The sequence below is a fragment of the Mytilus edulis genome, chromosome 7, assembly GCF_963676685.1.
Source record: "Mytilus edulis chromosome 7, xbMytEdul2.2, whole genome shotgun sequence".
In the NCBI taxonomy this organism is placed as follows: domain Eukaryota; kingdom Metazoa; phylum Mollusca; class Bivalvia; order Mytilida; family Mytilidae; genus Mytilus; species Mytilus edulis.
The window spans coordinates 64,705,407-64,729,174 of NC_092350.1; the positions used below are offsets into that span (position 1 = coordinate 64,705,407).

The window sequence follows — 23,768 nt, forward strand, 5'->3', positions numbered from 1 at the left end:
CGATGCAGTTGCTTCTTATGTTGTATATAGAAGCCTTATTTTATAACGTTTATGTATGTCATTTCTATGTACACTGTCCTTGATTTCATTTTCATGGTTCAGTGACTTGAAAAAAGAGTACATGTATAGTTATTTTTTTGTAAAGTTAATTTCTCTCTTATTTTGAGTTATAGGATATCAATATTTAAAATATGTGAATACCTTACAAGGTCCTCATGCCTGTCAAAGAGGTTTCACTTGACCTTGGAATCATTTCATGGATCACTAATTAATGTTAAGTATTTTGTTATCAAATCCATATCTCAGATACCATAAGCAAAAGGTCTACTATAGTATGGTGTACATGTCCAACTGACAGGTGTCGTCTGACTTTGACCTCAGTTTAATGATTCAGTGGTTAAAGTTAAATTTGTGTTTTTGTTTGTTTGTCTGTTTTCCTTATACTATAACCAAAAGGTCAACTTAATTTGGTGTTTGGATTGATTGTAAGGTATATATGTGTATCTAAGGCAGGTATCATCTGACCTTGGCCTCCTTTTCGTGGTTCAGTTGTCAATGTTTAGCTCAACCGTGAAAGCATTATAAGGCAAAGTATATACTACATTCCGATCTAAGTAGTCTAGTCTTAGACAGATAGATTGGTCTACTCTTAAAGGAGGGTAGTTTACCTAACATAATAATGACTTCACGTTTCAGCTAAGGAGCAAGCTAACCAAGGATTCCACTCTTCCTACACACTCAATGAAATCGACTGTAAAATACAGAGGATGTAAACAGCTATAGGCAATCATACAGCCTTCAACGATGAATAGACATACTGTACAGTTTACTCTTAAAGTCCCCAACATGAAAAATATGAAACAATTCATACAAAACAAAACAAAAATAACAGCCTAATTTATAACAAAACCATTTTAATAAGTACAAAAAATATGACATACATGAACCGAAGACAACCTATCATCTATAGGGTCCTGACAGTGACCTGGGACAGGCACATACATAATGTGCAGGGGTTGAACATGTTTGCTGGTGGCTTACCCTTCTTTAATTTGGACAGTTGTACAACAGCACAGCATATCAATAAACTTTAAGAATTGGTTGAAATTTTTTTTATTCACCAGATCGATACAAAGAAGAAAGACAAGTAACATAAACACAGACCGGACGTGTCAGTGTATTTATTCATCCGCTTAAAAAGACACCGTAGATCTGAGAGTACTCGCAGTTTCTGAGATCTACATTGTAGTTTTAAGCCAATAAATGTTAATAAAAAAAAATCATGTATCAACCAGTACACATCCAACATAAAATAGATTTAGGGTAACGATGTCATAACAGTCAGAGAAAATATGACTAACTGCAATTCCAAATTATATGTAGGTATCCGAAGATTGACCTCATTGTAGAAATTTAAATGTGTATACTAGGTATATAACAATGATATTTCATTAGGTTGGTTTTAATTTACTGATCACAAAATCAAAATGTATCCCAAAAAGTTTATTTGTCACTTTGTAATCCCAATTTCAAACACAACACACACGAAATCGAACCAATATGGGAAAAGATGCATTTTAATCTACGCAATGTATGAAAGGCATACATTAAAAAAAAAAAACACTCAATTATATGATAAGGGTGGGGTAACAGAACTCCAGCAGCACAGTATCAATTAAGAATTGAAGTCCCCCGCCCGTTTCCGAGTATATCCGTCGTGAGTCTGTGAAAAAAATTAGTTAAAGTATGGATCCCCTTGTGCACTAGCTGTTAATAAATAAACTCATCATAAATACCAGGCTCAAAATTCTATATTTACGCCAGACGCGCGTTTCGTCTACATAAGACTCATCAGTGACGCACGAATCAACAAATGTTTAAAAGGCCATATAAAGTACGAAATTGAAGAGCATTGAGGACCAAACAAAAATTCCTAAAAGTTTTACCAAATACAGCTAAGGTAATCTTTTCCTGAGATAGAAAAACCTTAGTTTTTCAAAAATTCAAAGTTTTGTTAACAGTTAATTTATAATTATGAACATGTCGATGATAACTCAAGTCAACAGAGAAGTGCTGACTACTGGGCTAGTGATAAATTTGTACCCTCGGGGAAATAAATCTCCACCAACAGTGGCATCGACCCGGCAATGGTTGCAAATAAACTCAGGGTATTTATATGTGTTGAAGACCGTATTTTGACCTATAATGGCTTAGTTTGAAAGTTGAGACTTAAATGGAGAGATATCTCATTGGCACTCATACCACATCCCGTTTATATCTACAAGACATGACAAATGGCAGAATAATCAGTCAGTTGATGTTGGCCTCTAAACAGGACAACGAATGAAGGGACAACATTATGCAAAATTAACTTTGACTAATGACCCATGAAAAATGGGGTTACGGTCAGATAGACCCTGTCAAACAGATATATACAATGTACACCTTACAGTCATTACATACACCAAATATAGTTGTCATATTGTTTATACTATCTGATAAACTGAAGAAAAACTTAGTATTGGTAAATATACGATGAAAATCAGGAAATGAGGTCAAGGTAATAAATAACCTGCCAGGCAGACATGTCCACCTTACATAAAGATGATTAATGACTTGTGCATATTTGGCATATTTATTGAAAACAAGTTAATATTTAATTTATATACAAACCAGATGCTCCGCAGGGCGCAGCTTTATACAACCGCAGTGTTCGAACCCTGAACATTGGGGCAAGTAAGGACACAACTTTCAAGCTTGATACAGCTATGGATTTGGATTGTGATTAAATAGTTGACACAACACAGGTTTCTGACACATAATGAATGTGGTTCAAGAACTTAAAATTAAAAACTTTAAATTTTAAATTGGACATTACCTATTATGGTCCATATCCAAAATCAAAATACATGGTTAGATTCAGCATACATAACAAAGAACCCCAAGAATTCAATTTTTTATGAAATCAAATAAAGTTCAATTTTGGACCCTTTAGACCTCAATGTGGACCAATTTAATAACCGGGCCCAAACATCAAAAATCTAAATACATGGTTAGATTAATCATATATAAAAGAACCCCAAATATACAATTTTTGTTGATATCAAACAAAGTTTAATTTTGGACCCCAATTTGGACCAGCTTGAAAACTGGGCCCATAATAAAAAATCTAAATACATGTTTAGATTCAGCATATCAAAGAACCTGAAGGATTCAATTTTTGTTGAAATCATTTGCACCAACTTGAAAACTGGGCCCATAATAAAAAATCTAAGTACATGTTTAGATTCAGCATATCAAAGAATTAACCCCAAGAATTCAATTTTTGTTGAAATGAAACAAAGTTTAATTTTGGACCCCGATTTGGACCAACTTGAAAACTGGGCCTTTAATAAACAAGATGCTCTGCAGGGCGCAGCTTTATACGACGCAGAGGTTGAACCCTGAATGGTTGGGGCAAGTATGGACACAACATTCAAGTTGGAGTCAGCTCTAAATTTGGATTGTGATTAAATAGTTGACACAGCATATGTTTCTGACACAGAATGAATGTGGTCTAATTAACTTAAAATTTGTTTTTTTTGCCTTTGAGCAATTCACTATGCTGTTGAATATTAATCCTGTCAAAAAAATGTTTGAAGAAATTTTCTTTTTATTTATGAAATCTGAAATAAGAAAAATTGACCCCCCCCCCCCCCAATTTTTTTTCACATCCCCCTTTCCCTTATTCCAAAACTGATCTCAATTCAAATTTCTAATGGAGTTTGCAACAATAACTTCTCATTTAAATACATCATAAAATATTAAAATGTAAAAAAAGTGCTTGTTATCACTGAATGGTAAAGATTGTTTAAATTTATCAGTTGGTAGTAAAAGTGAATATACATTGTTTATTGTACAAAACAATGATTTAAGTTGATTCAACTACTATTCTGGACAAAGAAAGATAACTCCAATTGAAAATTTCTTGCTATTGTGCAATATTGTGCAATTAGATATTTCTTGCTATTGTGCAATACTGTGCAATTGAAGATTTCTTGCTATTGTGCAATACTGTGCAATTGAAGATTTCTTGCTATTGCTGAATGCTGTGCAATTGAAAATTTCTTGCTATTGCACAATACTTAATAAAATAATTTTGGATCCTGATTTGGACCAACTTGAAAACTGGGCCCATAATAAAAAATCTAAGTACATGTTTAGATTCAGCATACCAAAGGAGCCCAAGGATTCAATTTTTGTTAAAATCCAACTAAGTTTAATTTTGGACCCTTTGGACCTTAATGTAAACCAATTTGAAAACGGGACCAAAAATTAAGAATCTACATACACAGTTAGATTCAGCATATCAAAGAATCCCAATTATTCAATTTTTGATGAAATCCAACAAAGTTTAATTTTGAACCCTTTGGACCCTTTATTTCTACCTCAGGCATAGATTACATTAGCTGTATTTGGCATAACTTTTAGGAATTTTGGTCCTCAATGCTCTTCAACTTCGTACCTTATTTGGCCTTTTTAACTTTTTTGGGTTCGAGCGTCACTGATGAGTCTTTTGAAGACGAAACGCGCGTCTGGCGTATATACTAAATTTAGTCCTGGTATCTATGATGAGTTTATTTCCTATACTGTTGGGACCAAAACTCCTAAAATCAATCTCAACCTTCCTTTTGTGGTCATAAACCTTGTGTGTAAATTTCATAGATTTCTATTTACTTCTACTAAAGTTATAGTGCGAAAACCAAATGTTTTTGGATGACGACGACGACGCCAACGTGATACCAGTATACGACCAATATATTTTTAATTTTTGCGGTTGTATAAAAACGGTGCAGAGAACAGAAGAAGAGATTAATAAAACTATGAAGGAGATGAAGCTATTTCATTAAGAGTGGAGAGACCTACATATGTGAGCTGCTCTCTGAAAGAGTCGACTGTCTGTAAATTAACAACTACTGTTGGTAATAGATTTCATTATGTTATTGTGTATGTGAAAATGAAATAAATGGGAATGTGTCCCCAGGAACTCTGATGATGCCCCCGTTTGCATGCAACATTATAAAGGAACAAAAAACGATAAATGTGACGCTACCCAAATTTGTACTTGATCAAAGTTTTGTGGTAATAAGTATTGTATGTAGGTTTCATGTATGTTTGGGGCAAACTTAAGTTATTGCACCGAAACTAAATATTTTGCATCTTTTCCATATATAAAAGGGCATAACGCAAGAATGGTTAGAGTGACCCCACCATATCCCAACATGATCTGTATATTGTGGAAATAAGCATTGTGTATAACTTTGATAACATTACTTTGAGGGCAACTTAAGTAAGAGAAAGGAAACTAAAAAAATGAATTTTTCCACTTATATTGGAGCATAACTCTATAACAGTTAAAGTAACGCATCAAAATCAAACTTGATCAGTGTTTTTTTTTTTTGGTAATGAGCATTGTTACAAAGTTTGATAACATTTGGTTGAGGAAAACTAAATTTCTAATTTTTCCATATATAAAGGAGAATAACTCTAGAATGGATAGAATTATGCTACCAAAATTCAAACTTGATCTGTGTTAAGTGGTAATAAGCATTGTGTACAAGTTTCACGACATTTGTATGGGGCAAACTCATGTTAAAGAACGGAAACCAATTATAGGACGTACAGACATACATACATACAGACAAGGAAAAAACTGAATGCCACCTCAGGTACGTACGGCATGGACATATATATGTACCAGTCTTCAGATGTATACATGTAAATATGTCTAAAGTGTGAATGATGTTTTCTGGTTCTTTAGTCTGATGGAGTAAAGTGCTAGATGGTACAGCAACAAGATGATGTGTGATCTGGTACATCACAACCAGGCATGCTTAAAAGGGCCTGGTGATGTTTTATAGTCGGACCGATTTTGGTCAAAAAAGGACCTTCATCAGAGGCAGAATGGTGGATTAATGTTTGCACCCTATTTATATAGATTAATTAATCAACCATTCTGCCTTTGATGAAGGTCTCTTTTGGACTGAAACCGGTCAGGTTATAAAACATCACCAGGCAATAATGTGTATTGGCATATATTCTATAATTCTATGATTTTATATTTTATCCCGCTGATACACATAATTAATATGGCTTCTACTAACGAAAACTCCATTTGGAGTTCATGTGTTTAGAGACCACTTATGTCAGTACACCTTTCCTATATTGCCTATGAAGCATCAAGACTTATACCTTCTGAAATGATATATACTCGAACCAGAAAGCAACCCTTATGTTTCCCATTGTGAAATACACAAAATAAGAACTACATTTCAAGTCTATTAGAATGTTTTTTTTTCATCTAGCAAATCAAAATGTATTTCATTTTGAGTGAGGTTAATAATAAGTGTGGTCTCACAGATACAATATCTTCAAATTGCCTTCATTACTTCCAATTCCACTTTCCCCAAACATGGTCTTATAGTGAACCAAGACTTCACATGGTTTGTACTTGCATGTGCATCACATGTGGAGCATGAGCATCTGAGATCACATGTGGAACATGAGCATATGAGATCACTCCCGCTTTTTAGTATGTTTCATGCTGCTCAGTCTAAAGTATTCCATGTGTTTTGTAATCTGTTTGTTGTCTTTTAGTGTTTTTCATCTTGGCCATGCTCTTGTCATTTTATTTTAGACTTGTGAGTTTGAAAGTCTCTTTGGTTTGTTTCGTCTCTGTCTTAACAAATATGCTAGATTTCACTAGTATAATAATCATAAATTAGTGGGGAATGTGTCCATGGGAAACATGCTACCCCAAAACCATACAACGTTGCAAAGGGACATAACTCAAGAACAGCATTAAGTATAAGTTTCATAACATTTGGTTTAGGCAAGAAAAGTTGGTGAGCTGAAACCAATTTTGGCATAATAAAATAAAGGCATATGATTTTTAATAAATTTATTGCCAAGACAACTGTTTACATGCATAAAGCACCGTGTTGTATTTTGAGACATGATGCAACAACAATAAATCTTTCAATATTTTCAACTCTTTCACAAATTTAGAAAATTTTGGTAAACAAGCTTTAGTTTAGAAATTCCTAATTCTTTTAACATATATATTTTTCTAGCAAGTCTATGGTAACTATAGTAAAAGTTGTTGTCATTTTGGGGATAAATTTTAAGCACTAAAGGGAATGGATTATTTAATAAGTACAATTATGCTTTTATGTTTTATCCAGTTTTATATATAAATAAAAATACCAATATATTTTTTAGAAGGTAAGTATTAAATATCTTACTCCAAAACATACATAATTCCCAACTTAATGAAAATTCATTCATACATTATGTATTTATGAGAAAAAAAACTTTTCAAAATCTGGTATGCAAGGTCCTTTTCTAGTGCAGGGATAACTTACCAAAAAGTAATTGCTTAATTGACATGTTTGTAGAAAGAGCTTAAGAATTGCAGGTTAAAATAAGAGACAACTCATTTTCTTTTAATGTATCCACTCAATCATGCCTGACTTGTTGATCAAAAAGTAAGAACTTTTATATTTTTTGTGCAAAATTATCAAAAAATACAAAAACCTGAGGAATTTCTTTGATTTCTTAAAGCAAACTTCTATAGATCTGTTAAACAAATTACTTAAATCATTGAATGATGCCTCCTGCGACTTTTTTCTTAAATTTGGAACATGAAGAAAATCTGAAGATATCAACCAAAGATGGAACTGAATACTTGACAAACAATGTACACACTATTTATTTCCATAACACGAGATCTTTATATTTTTATTTTTGATAAAGAAATATGAAAAATCAAGATTTTTTTCTTCAAAACGTAGATTTTTAATTCTATATTTTTTTAATACTGGAAAGTTTGATACATTTACAAAACAAAGATTACAAAATAAAAGCTACATGTATGTATAAATAATTAAGCTTTTGCATAGTCAACTGTATCTACAAATGTCATTTTAATATACAAATACACAAACTCATATCATATCATAAATCTGTACATTTTTTTTAATTGCACTAAAAATCATTAGGATTTATCTCCCCTTAATCAGCAAATATTTCATTTCATATTTTCAGTCTCTCAACTTGGTTATGAGAAGTTTTATTTCACATTTAATATTTTAGATAATTATTGGTTCAATATTTTAAATACATATATATGTATAATAATCTATATCAGCAGTATACATTTCATTTTTAATTAGAAGAATTATTTGCAATTCATATTCTTTTTTTTTTTTAAATATGGTTTGTGATAAGAATTTAATAACTTTGAAATAATCTATTTATCATTTAACCTAAATTAACAAACAAAATTGCTTCAACATAGGATAGACTATTAATGCTTTTTTTAAGACACTTATGCAATGTGACATTGAATAATGCCATGCATTCTTCAATTTAATTTTAACTTTTGTTTGCTGTAGTTGTTTTGTATAATAAACTTGGCTTTATACTTTTCATATTTCATAATATATAATAATCTTAAATTGATTTAATCAGTCTTATAAATACACATATATTCTTCACTTACCATTAATATTTCAATTACAAAAAAGCAGTACAATAAAAACATACAAAAACAAAACAGAAAATCATATTTAACAAAAATTTTGTTCCTGTGCTTTTTATCATATGAAACTTCGCAAAATCTCTCTTGACTAGAGCAAGTGTTTCCAACTCACTCACAAATGATCACATATTCTCAACTAAACATGAGTATCTAATTTCATGATTTGACAAAAATGCATTTTTTAAATTTATACATTAACTATTTGAGCACTAAGGAAAAAGGAGAATCATCTGAATGTTCATTATGAAAATGAAAATCTTTACAAAGGTGGGTTTTATTTATAAAGTTTTATCACATAAAACTAAGGAAGTATTTTCTATGTAATTTTGTCCTTCATTTCATGAAAAAATAAAAATAAGAATATTTTTTCAAAAACATAATTATGATTTTAATATTTCAAACCTTAACTTTGACTATATATAATATATATATATATAACTTATTTTTATACAGATGATATAAACACAAATTGTATTCATTTATCTTTTTTTAATGATGAAGGTGAAAATTTGAGAGGAAGATAAATATCAATTACCTTCCTTAGATCAAATTACATAGAGTTATCTCCCTTTTTACAAATGACATATGATAACAAAATGAAGGCAAATTAAGCAATATAACTATCACTAAGCACTATTGTTCCTCATTGGATTCACCAGCGACCCATTTTTTCTTGTACTGTTGACGACCAAATCCCTCATCATAGTTTCCTTTCCTGGCAAATAATTGTTTGAAATGATTTGTGCAAAATATGATCCCCTCATTCATTGAGAACGTTTTTGCCCTGTTGGAAAAAAAAGAATAAATACAAACATCTTAAAATGTTTATAGTTTATAATTAGTTTTTAAGTTCTTAAAACGCATGCATAATATTTCCTCTTTCTATCCATCAAGATTTGATGACAATTACCCACAAAACACTATTTATAAAACTTTCTTTTCCTCCACAGTACATGATTCCAAAAAATTAGTTTTTTCAGGAATAAATTTTGGAATTTTTCAATTAATGCCCTACATTTCTTAAAATTTAAATCCAAGATGTATTTCCCCTTACAATAGTTAGAGAAGTTTTCTTGTTTTAGTCTTTTTTTCTGTGTAAGATGAAGTTGGAACGCAACTAAAATAAAACTTGCATACGGTAAATATCCATACTTTAGCATTTTACTTTTTTTAGTGAACAGAGGCAGGGAAACCCAAAATTAAATGTGTATTTAATTAAAATGAGAAGTACCATAGCAATAGTATAAACAACCCTTAATAATGTGTCACAGTACTTAGGCAGTATCTGGGATAAAAGTAGTCTTCATATTGATGTTACAGTACTATTAATTGTCACAAGAGTTGTCTTTCTTGGAAGAAAGAGTCTGCTGGAAATTTGTGTATTTCTCACTTTCCCTAAATACAGGATTGAGGAAGGACCTACTCTTACCTAAATAAATGTGAAGCTTTTTAATCTAAACTGAATAATTGACAGATGAATTTAATTTTTGTACCGCAATATCTCAATTCAAATTGAGAAACATTACATGCAACAAACACATAAAAATCGTAAAACAATTCTCATTCTACAAGTATTAGTATTAACGTTTGTTTTGAAATTGTTCATGCAACCATGCTTTTCTGGATATTTTTATTGTGTTCTGTCTGTTGTCGTCCATCTTCCTTCTGACATTTAGCCTACAAATGGTAAACAATAAACTGGTTTCCCATAAAAAAATACGGGAACAGTCAAGTCAATACTTATTATGTCCCCTTGTATAAAAGATGATAAATATATACAAATAAGGGAGGTAATAAAAGATTATCTTACGTTAGTACACATTTACAATGGGAACATTTAAAACAGGCTCTGTGGTAGATGTGTTTATTCATTTCCAATTTTTCCACTGCATACACGGTTTTCTGGCATGCGGCACACTTCTCAAGCTGAACAGGTACAAAGGACCCTTTTTTTGGCTGTGCAAAAACAAAAGTCAGTAAATAAAACAAGCAAAATCATGTTAAGCCATGCATGATTAATTTACATTTTTTCTCTCTCAAAAATCTACTTTTCATATATGATGATACTGCACTGCAAATTTAATATAAATATCTCATCGGTATTGCAATTTTTTTTCGTTGAAAATTTCTTCAATCTCACAATTTTTATCACTGAATAGGACTGCTGCTTCAAATATTTGCCAAAAAATAAAAGATTCTAAAATCAGATTGCACGCTTTTCCTGCATATAGTTTCATCTTTTTATATTTTATCCACTTTCTAAAATAAGAGTAATTTGCAGTTGCAGTATCAAAACAAGCCTACCATGCAGAAAATGAATTAATTTTCAAAATAATCTTTTTTCAGCATTCTTTCAAACCAATATGCAGATGATGAATTTGTTTCAAATAATTTAGCTACTATTTAATCCTATATATACATTTCTATGTTCAAAATAAATTACAAAAGTGATAAAACTAATTTATAAGATTATATATTTATTGATAAAATCAAAATATGATGTAATTTGAAAATACTTCCCCTGAATTATTTTCTTTAACAGGGGAGATAATTTCAATTTTTGTTTTCTTCAAAATTTATTGAGCAGAACCCCTTCAATGTTTAATCAAAACAGTTTTCTTTTGTTTTTCCAAATTTTGGTGAAAATCAAACTAAACCAATTATAATTAACAACCAAATAACAGATGATTCATTGTTTCCCTTTTTGGTTAAGAAACAAAAATTGTTTGGAATTTACTGTTATGTATCAATTTGAATCTTCGAATCATCAATGTTAAAGCAACAGTTAATTCAGAATGAAGGGGTTCAGCAAACGTGCAAAGACAAGACAACAAAAAATATGCATTTCTAAATACAAAACAGAAATAAAGCTTGAAACTAAATATATGATTATATTTAACTAAAGAAATAACTAAGAAAGCAACTGCTCCAATTCATGCTGGTTTATTGATCCGCTGCATACAGGACTGTTGCCATTGCTCCAGCCATCACCCTTGTCAATATCATGCACATGCATTTCATACATAAATAGAATAGATTCCATCACTACCACATTAATAGACAATTTAAATTCTGACTGAACTTTCACTGGTTCAATACACTACAAGTCTGCATCATTAAAATTTTGGAAATTTTCAAATGCAGTTTGTATACACCTGTCAGTCAAAATTCAACTTATCATTTAACAGACAATGGACATGGAAGTGTGGGTGTTTCATTATTAAAAAAAAAATTTAAAAATCGATTGTTATTGTTCTGAATCAAGCACATGGACTTGTGGGTGTATTACGTATCTATCTCCATTTATTTAAAAAAAAATATAACAAAATATCCTTGTTCGGAATCAAATGCATTTTTCATTTTTGAATGACTTATTTCAAGTGTGAAAATGATCATCCCCTTCTATTCAGCCAATGAGAAGAGCTGATTGGATGATCATGTTAACAAAGGAGATCAATGAATTTAAATTGTAAAAAGTTGCATTCACTGATCTCAAATTTATGATTACACAGCAATTTATGATCAATTTTCCCCCATCGTTGGATCAATATTGTATAAGTATTTGAAGCAGTAGAGATAATATATCTGAAATACAATGGCATCATGTGACAATATCATGCAAATTTCACTTAAATAATGAATATAAACTACAGCTCAAGTGATGTTTGCCTATTCCACTTACCCACCATGGGACTGGGCACAACATGGGCAAAACTTTTAGAAAGTACAAAATGTGAAAATTTAAAAAACCAAAATAGATGGTAAAAGACATAGAATGTTCCTTGTGTCATTTCTATTAGATTGTATTTGCTGTTTTTTCCCCATTCACCTAAAAATTACCCTCCCTTTCATTGGATAAAATCAGGGTTTTTTTTTAAACAAGATTTTAAAGAAATCTAAAGTTAAATTTCAGGTTAAATTTTATGGGCAGTACGTTATACACAGTGAGCAGATGTAAATGACAAAATCAAGATGAGCCATAGGTTAATAAATGAAAGTTCAAATTGTAAAAATTCATCAGGTTAAATTGTAAAATATCACTAGGTTAAATTGTAAAATTTCACAATTCAATGGTTAATTTTTCAAACTAATGTATAATTAGAGAAGATGGAATAATGTGATAACTGGTTTATCTCAAAACAGATGTTTGAAACGATCAACTAGTTCGAGACGAAAATCTTGTTAATATATCAAACGTTTATCAGTCAAACTTTCAAAAAATGCCAAAAATGTTAATTGTTAAATTAGAAAATGTATTTGAACTTTCATTAAAAAAAAAAACATGGTTACGTGTGAAGAGTTATACAACAAAAGCTATAAAAACTAAAAGAAAGTTATTAATAGTAACACGGGTGACACACTTACACTCTCTGTACTGCTTTCAAACATCTACAATGCAAAACTCTGTAGTTAGTGGTCAAGGGGAGGCAACCCACTCAAAAAGAGAGGAGATAATTCACACTTTTTGCAAAAAATTAAAAACCATACTTTATGGTGACATTTATGGAAATGCTGAGGTTATATTAGAAGTTTTAAGTCAGAATTCAAAATAAAAATAGATTCTTTATATGTGTTATGAAGATGTTGAATCACAGATTCTTTTATTATGAAAGTTTTGAAGATGCAACTGTTTCAATTTTACCCCCTCCATAAAAATGTAATTTAAAAACAATACATCAATGTGAGCTTTATTTAATTGATTCATGTCAGTAAAGAGTAATCACAGTCAAACTGCAACAATGGTTGAGGAGGAGGCGGAAGCTCTTTATATTCATTATGAACTAAAATTTCCTTCCTGTTTAATAACTGAAATTTTTATTGGATTGTGGATAGGAAGTGATATTTCCTACTTCACATAACCAGTAAACCTTGGTGAACCATCCAGCACATATGCAAACTGTTTATACAGGATTTGATTCAAACACCTACAGAAAAACAGATTTACACACAAACTGTAAAGGAATTGTACCAGGAAAAGAGACAGCGACCAAACAACACTCACACTCCTTTTTGAAAACAAAAAACAACACGATTACATCTGATGACCATTAATCATAATGCTTGTATGTAGCATAAGTGGACTACAAGAAATGAAGAAAACATTTCAAATTTCCTTATTCATCAACAGAAAATGAAAACCTGAACATAGAAAAAGCATTGAGTAAAACATATGACTGGAATTTCCTTATGTAATAAACACTTCAACAAATACACAACAGTAAAATCCATGTGTAACCCTAACTAATCATAAAATGGGTGTGCTTATCTTATGATTAAGATCTGATGTTAAAAATGTTTTCAGTACAAAGTAAGAAATGAAAACATTCTTAAGTAATTTACCAAGTCATGTTTAACCACATAAACCAAAGTTATGTACATTTTTTGTACATGGTGAGCAATCAAGATTTATAATGAACTTTTTAGCTTGTTGACATAGAAGTCAGGGAATGGTCTCAAGTTAATGAAATGAAACATTTCTTTCAATTCATATTTCAGTATGATCAATTTTCATGCCACTGTGAATAGACACAATCGTAATTGTGACAAATTTTAATCATTACCATCAATATTTTCAAAAGGCATACATATTTACACCCTCTTGAAAATAGATCCTATCTTTAACACTTAAATATAGCACTTTAAAATTATAGTTAACCTTTTAAATCAAGAAGGAATTTTGGATTAAATCTGATACTATTTCATTTATTGCTGACTCATCAATTTTTTAAGAGGATTCTGCAACCCACCATGGGTTTAATAATAAAGTTTTTATTTACTGATTAAAAATCAACACATTTGTACTCTTAGAGTACTGGCCCTCTCCACAAGTTTTAATGCTGAAGTAGTTGGGCTATAGTTGTCTGGCAGTATCTAGATAGATACCTCCCTTTTTTTTTTTTTACAAAAAACCTACACCTACTGCTGATGAAATGAGAGAAATATGATTGATTCGGACTACATAAATTTTCAAAATTTCATATAGTCATAAATCATGTATATCATGTATATAGGAACAAGTTTTGATATTTAGTGTCAAGACTTTTAAGTAGATGAAAAAGTTTTTTGGTGCAGACTACAAGAGTTTCAAATGTGACCCATATGATTCTTCACTTAATGGCATTACCAAAGCCCTCTTTTTACATAACGGTTATTAACATGTGTTTTCTTCATATTACACTGGGTTAAATTAAATTTCAGGATCCTCAAAGAAATAATTTTTGTTTTTGTTTTAAAATAACTGTCAGTCAACTTAGACACAGGAATGTCTCTTATGCAAAATTACCAAAGTCATTCACCATTAAGTACATTCCTCTGTCCTAACCAAAGTATCAGGTGTGTTAATTAAGACAGGTGTGTATTTGATTTGTACCTGTACAGGTAGGACACCTGCATGTATGATGTCAAAACTTTCATCACTCAGTACAGGAATTCAATATGAACAGGGTCAAACAAAGCTCTGTCTGCATTTTTACTGGATTTATATATGTAGTTTGAAAGAGGGTCTAAACAGGTTTCATCACAGACAGAAACTGTTTAACAAAACCAGATTTTTAAGGGGTGTGTTGGACTGAAAACACTATGGTTTTCTTAAATAGAGTTAGAGAACCGTAACCAATTTCTGCACATACAGATAAGCAGATAGACAAGAGTAAAACTTGTTCCCCCAGATTCATAGGGCGGTTAGGGCTGAATGCTATGCAACTCCTACATAAAGTTGAGAGAACGGAAACCAATTTATGCATGTGCAGACAGACAAGGGTAAAACTTATTCCCCTAGATTTATAGGGGGTTGTTGGGGATGAAACACAATGCATTTCTTAAAACAGTTGGAGAACGGAAACCAATTTCTGGATTTACAGATGTGCAGACACTGACAAGGGTAAAACTAAATCCCCCTTCCGCTACAGTGGGGCATAAAAATTTTATATTTAATTTCAATTGTAATTTATTAAGAATTTCCTGTGCAATCCAATAAGAAAAGAAAACAATGGAAACATAACAAGAGGTTAATCTATTGACATGACATCAATCCAACAATAACAACTACTCAAAAGTTTATCAGAAACATTCAAGCCTTCACATCATTCTAGATCCCCTTAAGAAGGTTATTCAAAAATTTTGCAAATTGATTGCGGTTTTCCATTAATATCATGTCATTTGCATGTATAAATTATTTATTGATGAAGAAAACTTTTAAATATATTCCTGAATGGATTTAAATTTGTTGAATAATATGCAAAAAATTGCTTCGAACCATTAATAAAATGAAAAATTAAATTCTACATTCAACTTAAAAGTACTAGTGCATTGGGCTTTATGTGAGAACTTCAAATAATCCTGTATGTAGTAACAGTTGTGTTGAAGGCCCATTGGTGGCCTTGGTTTGTTTTCTGCTCTTTCTCTCTGGTTGGGTGGTTGTTTCTGACACATCCCCCCTTTTCAATTCTCAATTTTAAGGTTTAGACACAAAAGTGTGAGAAAATTTAATATTTATAAAAAAATAAGTAGCCATGATGAGGAATGTTCTCAGAGGTATTTTAGATAAGGAATTATCTATAAACAGATTTTATCAGTTTTAAGTTTGCAACAGATGTTGATGCACTCATAAAGATATATGAGCTCATAAATTTTAATAACTTTATAGATTATTTCATGAAATTAATCCTTAAAGGCAAGGAGAGTCCAAAAAGTAAAAAAATCAATAGTAGTTTAAATTCTGATATTTTACCCCAATATAAGGTAAGGATATGATATGCATCTAAAATTGCATTTACTATTATATTTTATAGCAAAAGATAAAAGAATATTAGTTTACCAAGCTCAACTTACAAATGTATGTCCGGGATTGAGTTACAAAGTATGATTGATTTTTGTTGTTTTCACCCAAGCAGTCAAAGATGGACATATGGAGGCCAAGAACAAATATAAACGACCAAAAATGAAAAAGATACATAAAAAGGGTAGTTTTCACCCTGTTACTAAGTTGTGGATGGCTATTCAGAGGTCAGGAAACAACCAAAAATTAGAACGAAAGCCAAGGGAAGCGATCAGACATGAATAGGAATAAATTTGGACTATCTGTATCATAAGAATGTAAAAGGAGTTATGTTTAATCAGAAATTAACCTGGACACTTAACCCATCATCATGATCATCAATGAACCTTATCTTAGAGAAAAATATTATTGGAGTGGTGTTTTTCTAGCCTCCTCTGTTTAGATAATAAATTTCAACACAGCCCACAAATGATCCTAATCTTAAATAATAATATTTGAATGTTTTTATTCTGGTCAAATTGGTTCAATAAATTAACATTCTCTGTGGACAAAACTTCAGAAACAATGATCTTTTAATGTTCAAACTGAAAAACAAAGATTGCGAAAAATTTAGGTAATTGCATTAGAAAGTTACAAGAACAAGTTTGAAGCAGTAGACACCAGGTTTAATGTTTAACAAACAAAAGTCATGATAAAAATTCTCACATTTTTCAAAGGGTTAAACATTATTACATCTTTCAGTTTCAGACATGATAAATTTTGTCCCAATAGTGACATTTTTGATAGATTTATAGATAAATTTATACTACATGTACCTGTACTTTAAATTAAAAGCTTTTTTCAATTTGTCCCTAAAGCCATCCATATATTTTTTAGTTTTGTTTATACTGTCAAACCGATTTACCTCACATTTGAGATTAATCAGCTGATACTCTGACATTTCATGCATGAACAGTCTGTCTGTCTCACCCCAACATAGTTCATTTGGCTTTAAATTAGAAAAAAATATGTGTAACACGATTTTAACTAGAGAGAACACATGTCTGGCCTATTTTACAGTAATTTTACTGATTTATAATGATTGAATCTTATGTCAAAAGTCTTTGATATATAGGTTTAACCAATGTGTATCAGAAAAATATCATATTATCAAAGATCCTAAAAAGTGAGGTCAAGGTCAGAAAAATTCAGACCCACCTTATTTCAGACAGTAATTCATGGACATCCCCCCTCCCCCTTTTTCAGTTTATCAAAATGTAGACCCTCTTCATCTTTTTGTTTACAATGACCTTCAAAGTTTTTCTATTTTTTTCATCTTTTAAATCAATTCTTTGTCCCCAAAACTTTGATTCAAATCAATACTACAAAAATTGTAAAATTTCAAATCTTTCAAGTAACAAGTCCTATATTTATACATGATGGATATGTTCCAGTTTTAAGTCATATTTATACATAGATATGATCTTTGTTTCCTACAACAGGAAAACTCAAATAAAACAGGTCATAATTTCCTCCCTCCTTCCTCTCTAAATGACTGATCCGGATTCAGATCAATTTATCCCTTACAGATAAGCCTATTGATCCTAATCAAAATCAATCTATCTTAGGATGGCTGGATACCTATGTCTAGCTAGCTATTGATTCAGAGCTTGATACATCTAAATGAATCTTTGTTATTATGAATCAGCTGATGTCCCAGATATAAAGGATTTCCCCCTAGGACAATGAACTTTGAGCGATTGTCAATATTCCATTATTCAAATGTGAAATCAATATCTTTATGGAATCCACACTGTCTCCTATTTTGAATATAAACAATTAAAGCTGTAAACAGGTCAAGGTTTTGATGACAAATAATGGAAACAGCTGAGAAACTTCATCACAAATGACCTAATCTTAAATGAATTTTATCTTCTTGCTTAATTCTTACAGTGGGGTCTGTAATAGATGATTATTAATTAAAAATTTTGAACGTGTTTTCGCCAAACATTTTGCATACTCAAGGTTTCAAAAAAGTAACACAATAAAATTAATCCACCAATTTACCGTTTACGAAAGCAAGGTTATTAGGATGCATATATCAGTAAGGATGTACATGAACAATGTATGCAGAAGTTTCCATCAGGACCTGGATTCGGATTTGCATAATAGCTCATCTTTGCATTTACTGTTGTCGACTGAATTTGTTTAATACAAAAGACTCCTAATCTTATTAAGGGGGCGGATCCATCTATTTTTAAAAGGGAGGTTCAGAACCCAGGATAAAGAGGGGTTCCAACTTATGTCTCCATTCAAATGCGGTGATCTTCCAAAAAAGGGGGTTTCCTCCCCTCTGGATCTGCCACTAGTAACTAACGATTTTAACAAAGACACCCGGCATCCTTAATAAGACCAATTTTTCACCTTTTTGTATTCAATAATTCTCTCATAAATACTTGCATAATTGATACATGTATTTCCTGACAATTGACCTTTACAACCTCCTAATGGGACTTAGCAAAACCACTTTTATTTACATGTGAATAAATAATTGATTACTTCTTGACCAGTGTCCATCTTGACAAGGCCACATTAAATAATAAAATAATTAGCTCTCAAAGATATAGTTGTCCATAAAATCTTTGGGTTGTTAACAATTATCTTGCAGTTTATGTCCAAATGTCAAAGGCAATATACATTTATTACTAGTTAATTATGGTATAAAAATGACATAATTCATGTATTATGAAAATAAGATGATAAATTTCTTTATAATGATCTATATTTACTTCGGTTTCTACATATTTTGACATAAATGTAAATTTTCCATCTGTTTTCGTTAACCTCTTTACCATTCAAAACTTTAAATTCAAATTTAAATTTTAACAATGAAAATATTCAAAATTATGAAATCAATTATGTTATGAAAATGTCATAAGCAGACAAAAATCAGACAAATGTCCACCAAGGGTCAGACAAACGTCACAAACCTGTACACGTTTTTGAATGGCACTCATCCTGCACAAAAACAAAACACACTATGAACTCCTTGAATGAACTCCTTTGACTCTGACATAAAACTACACAGCTGAAGAAATGTGATCACTTTACAAGAGGCACCTCTAAGGGGAATCAATTAAACCAACTAATCCATCATGAGATTTTCCCTCACAATGTCAATCACTTTGAAGTGAATCATATTGAGGCTAAACCCATTTTTAAAATGAAATCTATAACATAATTGTCTGGTCTGTTTCAAAATTGTATAATTCATTTCCTGTCATTGTTAAACATGGGTAATCAATTGTTTTGAAATGTACATTGATTATCATGATGGGGTTTCCTAAGGGTATACATTTAAAATGAGTCAGACCATTTTGAATACATTTACAATCAATTTTAAGGTATTTAATGGGTGACTGATCCTTATGTTCATTCATGCAAATGTTAGCAAAACTAAAATTCATTTAAATATAATATAGGTCTTAAGTTTACACCCACACACTAAATTGCGGGATAAAGTTGTTACAGCTACATTAAAAATACTTATGCAAATTTTTGACTTTGATGATATCATTATAATTCATTATATACAGAACTTGGTGTCACGTAATTACATATTTAATAACAACCAATAAATAAATTAAGCACAGTATCACTTATGTTTAATGGGCCTATGTTTTCTTAAAAATGTAAAACCTGGTCAGAAGAAGAGTCTTGGAACTTGAATTATGTCAGAAAAAAAGACTTCCATATATTTCTTTCATGATGGGTAGTGGGGGAAAAAAGCTCAGCCCACTTCTGCCTTTACCGGCCCTCCAAAAACAAGAAAACAACTGGTCCCTCAAAAGAGTTCCAAAGTAGATAGGGCTTCACATTTCACATTTCTCTCCTGGAATCAACTAGCACTAACATTTAAATACAAGTACCCTGATGAGAAATTAAGGAAGTAAATCATTATCTAATTTCATAATTAGGGATTAGTTGTCTCATACCTCAGAGTATAAAATGCATTTGTAAACGTTAAGCACGAAACACAAATTAAAATAAAAATTATCTCTTCCTTATCAAACGCCTACCATTTTCTGATTTTAATAATTCTCTATTCAAACTATCTAATATACTTTTCAAAACATTTTCAATATTATTTCAATTCTCTATTAGTTAATTGATTTCAATTGAACATTGATGACATCATTGAGGATTGGTGTTAAAAGCCACTTCAACTTATGTGCCTATATTTTGATGGCCAGTTTTTATTGGTGGAGGCAAAAACTAAACCTGATTTTTGGTACAGGAAATGTTCATAAAATAATTCAAAACCAGCTAAATTAAAAGTTTAAACCCATAATTTTTTCAAAGTCAAATTTGAACCCTTTCAATTCAATGAACCTATTTATATAGATCTAAACCATCTTTTTCTATGACATTCCTTACATACACCAACTATTTTCCAAATAAACAAAAATATGCATTAAACTTGAATTGAAAATAAGTGTTTATATGTATATATCTTTCAAACAGCAAAAGATGTGAGAAAGCATTATATGGTTTTTGAAATAAAATATGAACAGAGAAGGCAAATTACTTATGTTGACATATATTGACGAAACTTTGCAGAAAGAACAACAAAGCTATGATTAATGAAAACAGACAACACATACAAAATCAGCATGATACGGTACAAGTTGAGATTTCCTTCTAACAAAAGATCAAAATCAGCATGATACGGTACAAGTTGAGATTTCCTTCTAACAAAAGATCAAAATCAGCATGATACGGTACAAGTTGAGATTTCCTTCTAACAAAAGATCAAAATCAGCATGATACGGTACAAGTTGAAAGTAAAGATTTCCTTCTAACAAAAGATCACTGAATTAAAGTCTGAAAACAAAGAGCTTTTTATATCAGGAAGTTAGAAGTAGAAGACTGATATGATAAGACAAAGAGAATATTATATATATAGCACTTCTTTCTTTCCTCAATATAAAACTGTTTTGAATTATCTCCCTTGAAGTATGTTAGGAACACAGGGGTTATCTCCCTATTGTAAAAAAAATATTTTCCGAAAAGAAAAGTTGCCTTTTTGAAGCAGTTAGTGTGAACTTGGCTAAAGTTAGTAGTGTGGATATTAGCTTAAAGTCTACGGATAATACAACTAAGAACTAACAGTATCAACGTGCAAGCATAAACAATGTGACAGATTAGTAAAGTGTTGACTAGAGCAACTGAGAATTTTAACATGAATTTCATCTTGCTGGAAGTACAGCTATTGATGAATAGGAGTTGAAGCCTCACTAATTTAGTGAAATAGGAGGCAACTGAAATAACTATGATGAGCCTGTCAGAATATGTATATTTGTACTTACTGGCAAGCAAACTTTGATTAATATTCCCTATTTTCAGAAGCATATTCAAACAAAACTGTTGCATGAGCCAAACCATTTTTTTTTTGTTGGTCTTTAAAGTTAATGCTTAAAAAATGAGGTAGTTTATCTATACATTATCTTAAATTCCCAAAGAGTCTTTTTCATTCATGGTAAAGATCAAAGTTGAAAACCATGAATATAAATTCATTTTCAGAGGGATAGTCCAATCCCAAATTTACTTTATAGATTTTCCTGTATATAATTTTCTGTATGAATCTCAAATCTTGCATACAGTTTTGTCCAATTAAAAAGTCACAAATCTCTTATAACCAATGCTTATCAAACAGAGGTTATGTTATATACAATATGTATTCTGACAAGCTCATGCTAGAAGATAAACAAGTTTTTTCATAGTGAGTATTTTTTCAGTAACAAACCTTAGTGCTGGTCTCAACAGGGGAACTACCGCTGTCAGTAGAATCCTAAAAATGACAAATGTGCATGCCGTAATGTAAAGGGGAAACAATTCAAAAGTACACACGACAAATGATAAACACGGACACCACTGTGAACCTCAATGAACGATCAAATGCATGATTATGCACCAACGATTCAAAAAAGGCATGTTAAAACAAGCAAATAATTTGCATGCAGAAAATGCTAAAAGTCGTACTTTTATTATTTCTAATTTTAGCAGCTAATGAGAATTAAGCAATAATGGTTTCCATTTAATTATTTCTGCTTCAATGGTAAGTACATTAATACTTTATTTAACTGTATTGCTATTAAGGTAATTTCTTTCTTTATCAATTTTTACAAAACTCAGTGTTTAAATTATAAGTAGCATTAAAAAAAAAAAAGAAAATATTTTAAGAATCTAGAAACCACATTTAAAAACTTAAAAATAAATTTACAAACCATTGTACTTAGAATGTCCTACTATAATGAAAGAACAAGGAAATCTTAGTCCTCAAGATTATAAATGACTAATTTGTTTCTTATTTCCTGTTGAAATCTACATACAACTTAAGCCAGGGTTAAAATGTCAAACATTTTACTCCAATTAACCATCATAGGTGTTGGGTGTAACTTTTACAAAACTTTGTAGTTAAAAAGAAATTAGGACATCTGATACTACCTGTTGTTGAAAATAGGGAAATGTACTTTCTGATTTACATAAAACGAAAAGTTTTAACCTTTATCTGTTTATCTGAAAAGCTGTCAACCAAAATCTATATGTTTTGTAAACTCTACCAATTTATTTATCACCAACATATATCTTCATCTTTATTTTGTAAGGTTTGTCAACATGTGGGGTTCAAACCAAACTTTCAACAATGAATTTTCAAACAATAAAAATTATTAACTATATATATGTAATGTAATATGGCCTTTCCTCAAATTTTATTAATATCATTCTTGTCTGACAATCTTAGTTTTTTTTATTGACCAATAGATCAATTTTCTTTTTTGATCCCCAAAAAATTTGTCATTTTAGTCTCATAAATTTAGTTCACCTATAAAATGTTTAGGGAAGTTTTTAAGTCTATGGTCGACTGTTTAAATAAAATATAATATTCATGATTCAGGTGGGGGATATTTAGGATATTACAATCAGGTCATACAAAGACGAGAAATATAAACAAACAAAATTCTTGGGAAAACTGCTGAAATACAAAATGTTCAGTTATCTGGAATACATTTGTCGCCCTCTCTTCTATAAAGAACTCCAACCTTTTTCTGAAAATTTGAAGAAAAATAAAAACTGAAAAAAAATCAGTTAAAATTCAGCAACTAAAATTAACTAGTCTTTACCATGCTACAACATAAAACATGCGTTAAAAATCATATCTATAAAAAAAATTGAATTGCAAACATTTTTAATTAAATTTTTGCAATAATTTTCTAGAATTGTAATTTTGGAGTTACCTCCCTTTGATTGTAGAAATATTCAAAAATGTTTGCAAAATCAATTTCTACAACAAATCTAGATTGACCATAGAAAGTTTAGTACATTTTTGAATTTAAAGAAAACATTCAAAGAACAAATAGTTAGTTTTTT

The 23,768-nt window shown here is 30.7% G+C and overlaps 1 protein-coding gene across 50 annotated transcripts in view; it reads right to left on the reverse strand.

The window, feature by feature from the left end:
* Positions 1-6,925: 6,925 nt before the first annotated feature.
* LOC139481985 (nucleolar and coiled-body phosphoprotein 1-like) overlaps positions 6,926-23,768 on the reverse strand; it is a 71,279-nt gene continuing 54,436 nt past the window's right edge. For 14 of the 50 annotated variants that reach the window (XM_071265570.1, XM_071265561.1, XM_071265572.1 and 11 more), the window contains 4 exons: positions 22,144-22,188; positions 12,947-12,970; positions 10,392-10,537; positions 6,926-9,365 (listed from right to left, as the gene is read on the reverse strand). In XM_071265570.1, coding sequence (XP_071121671.1) covers positions 9,215-9,365; positions 10,392-10,537; positions 12,947-12,970; positions 22,144-22,188 — 366 coding nt within the window. In that variant the 3' untranslated portion in view covers positions 6,926-9,214. The remainder of the gene's footprint in view (positions 9,366-10,391; positions 10,538-12,946; positions 12,971-22,143; positions 22,189-23,768) is intronic. The other 36 variants (XM_071265576.1, XM_071265567.1, XM_071265578.1 and 33 more) reach the window with 7 other exon arrangements.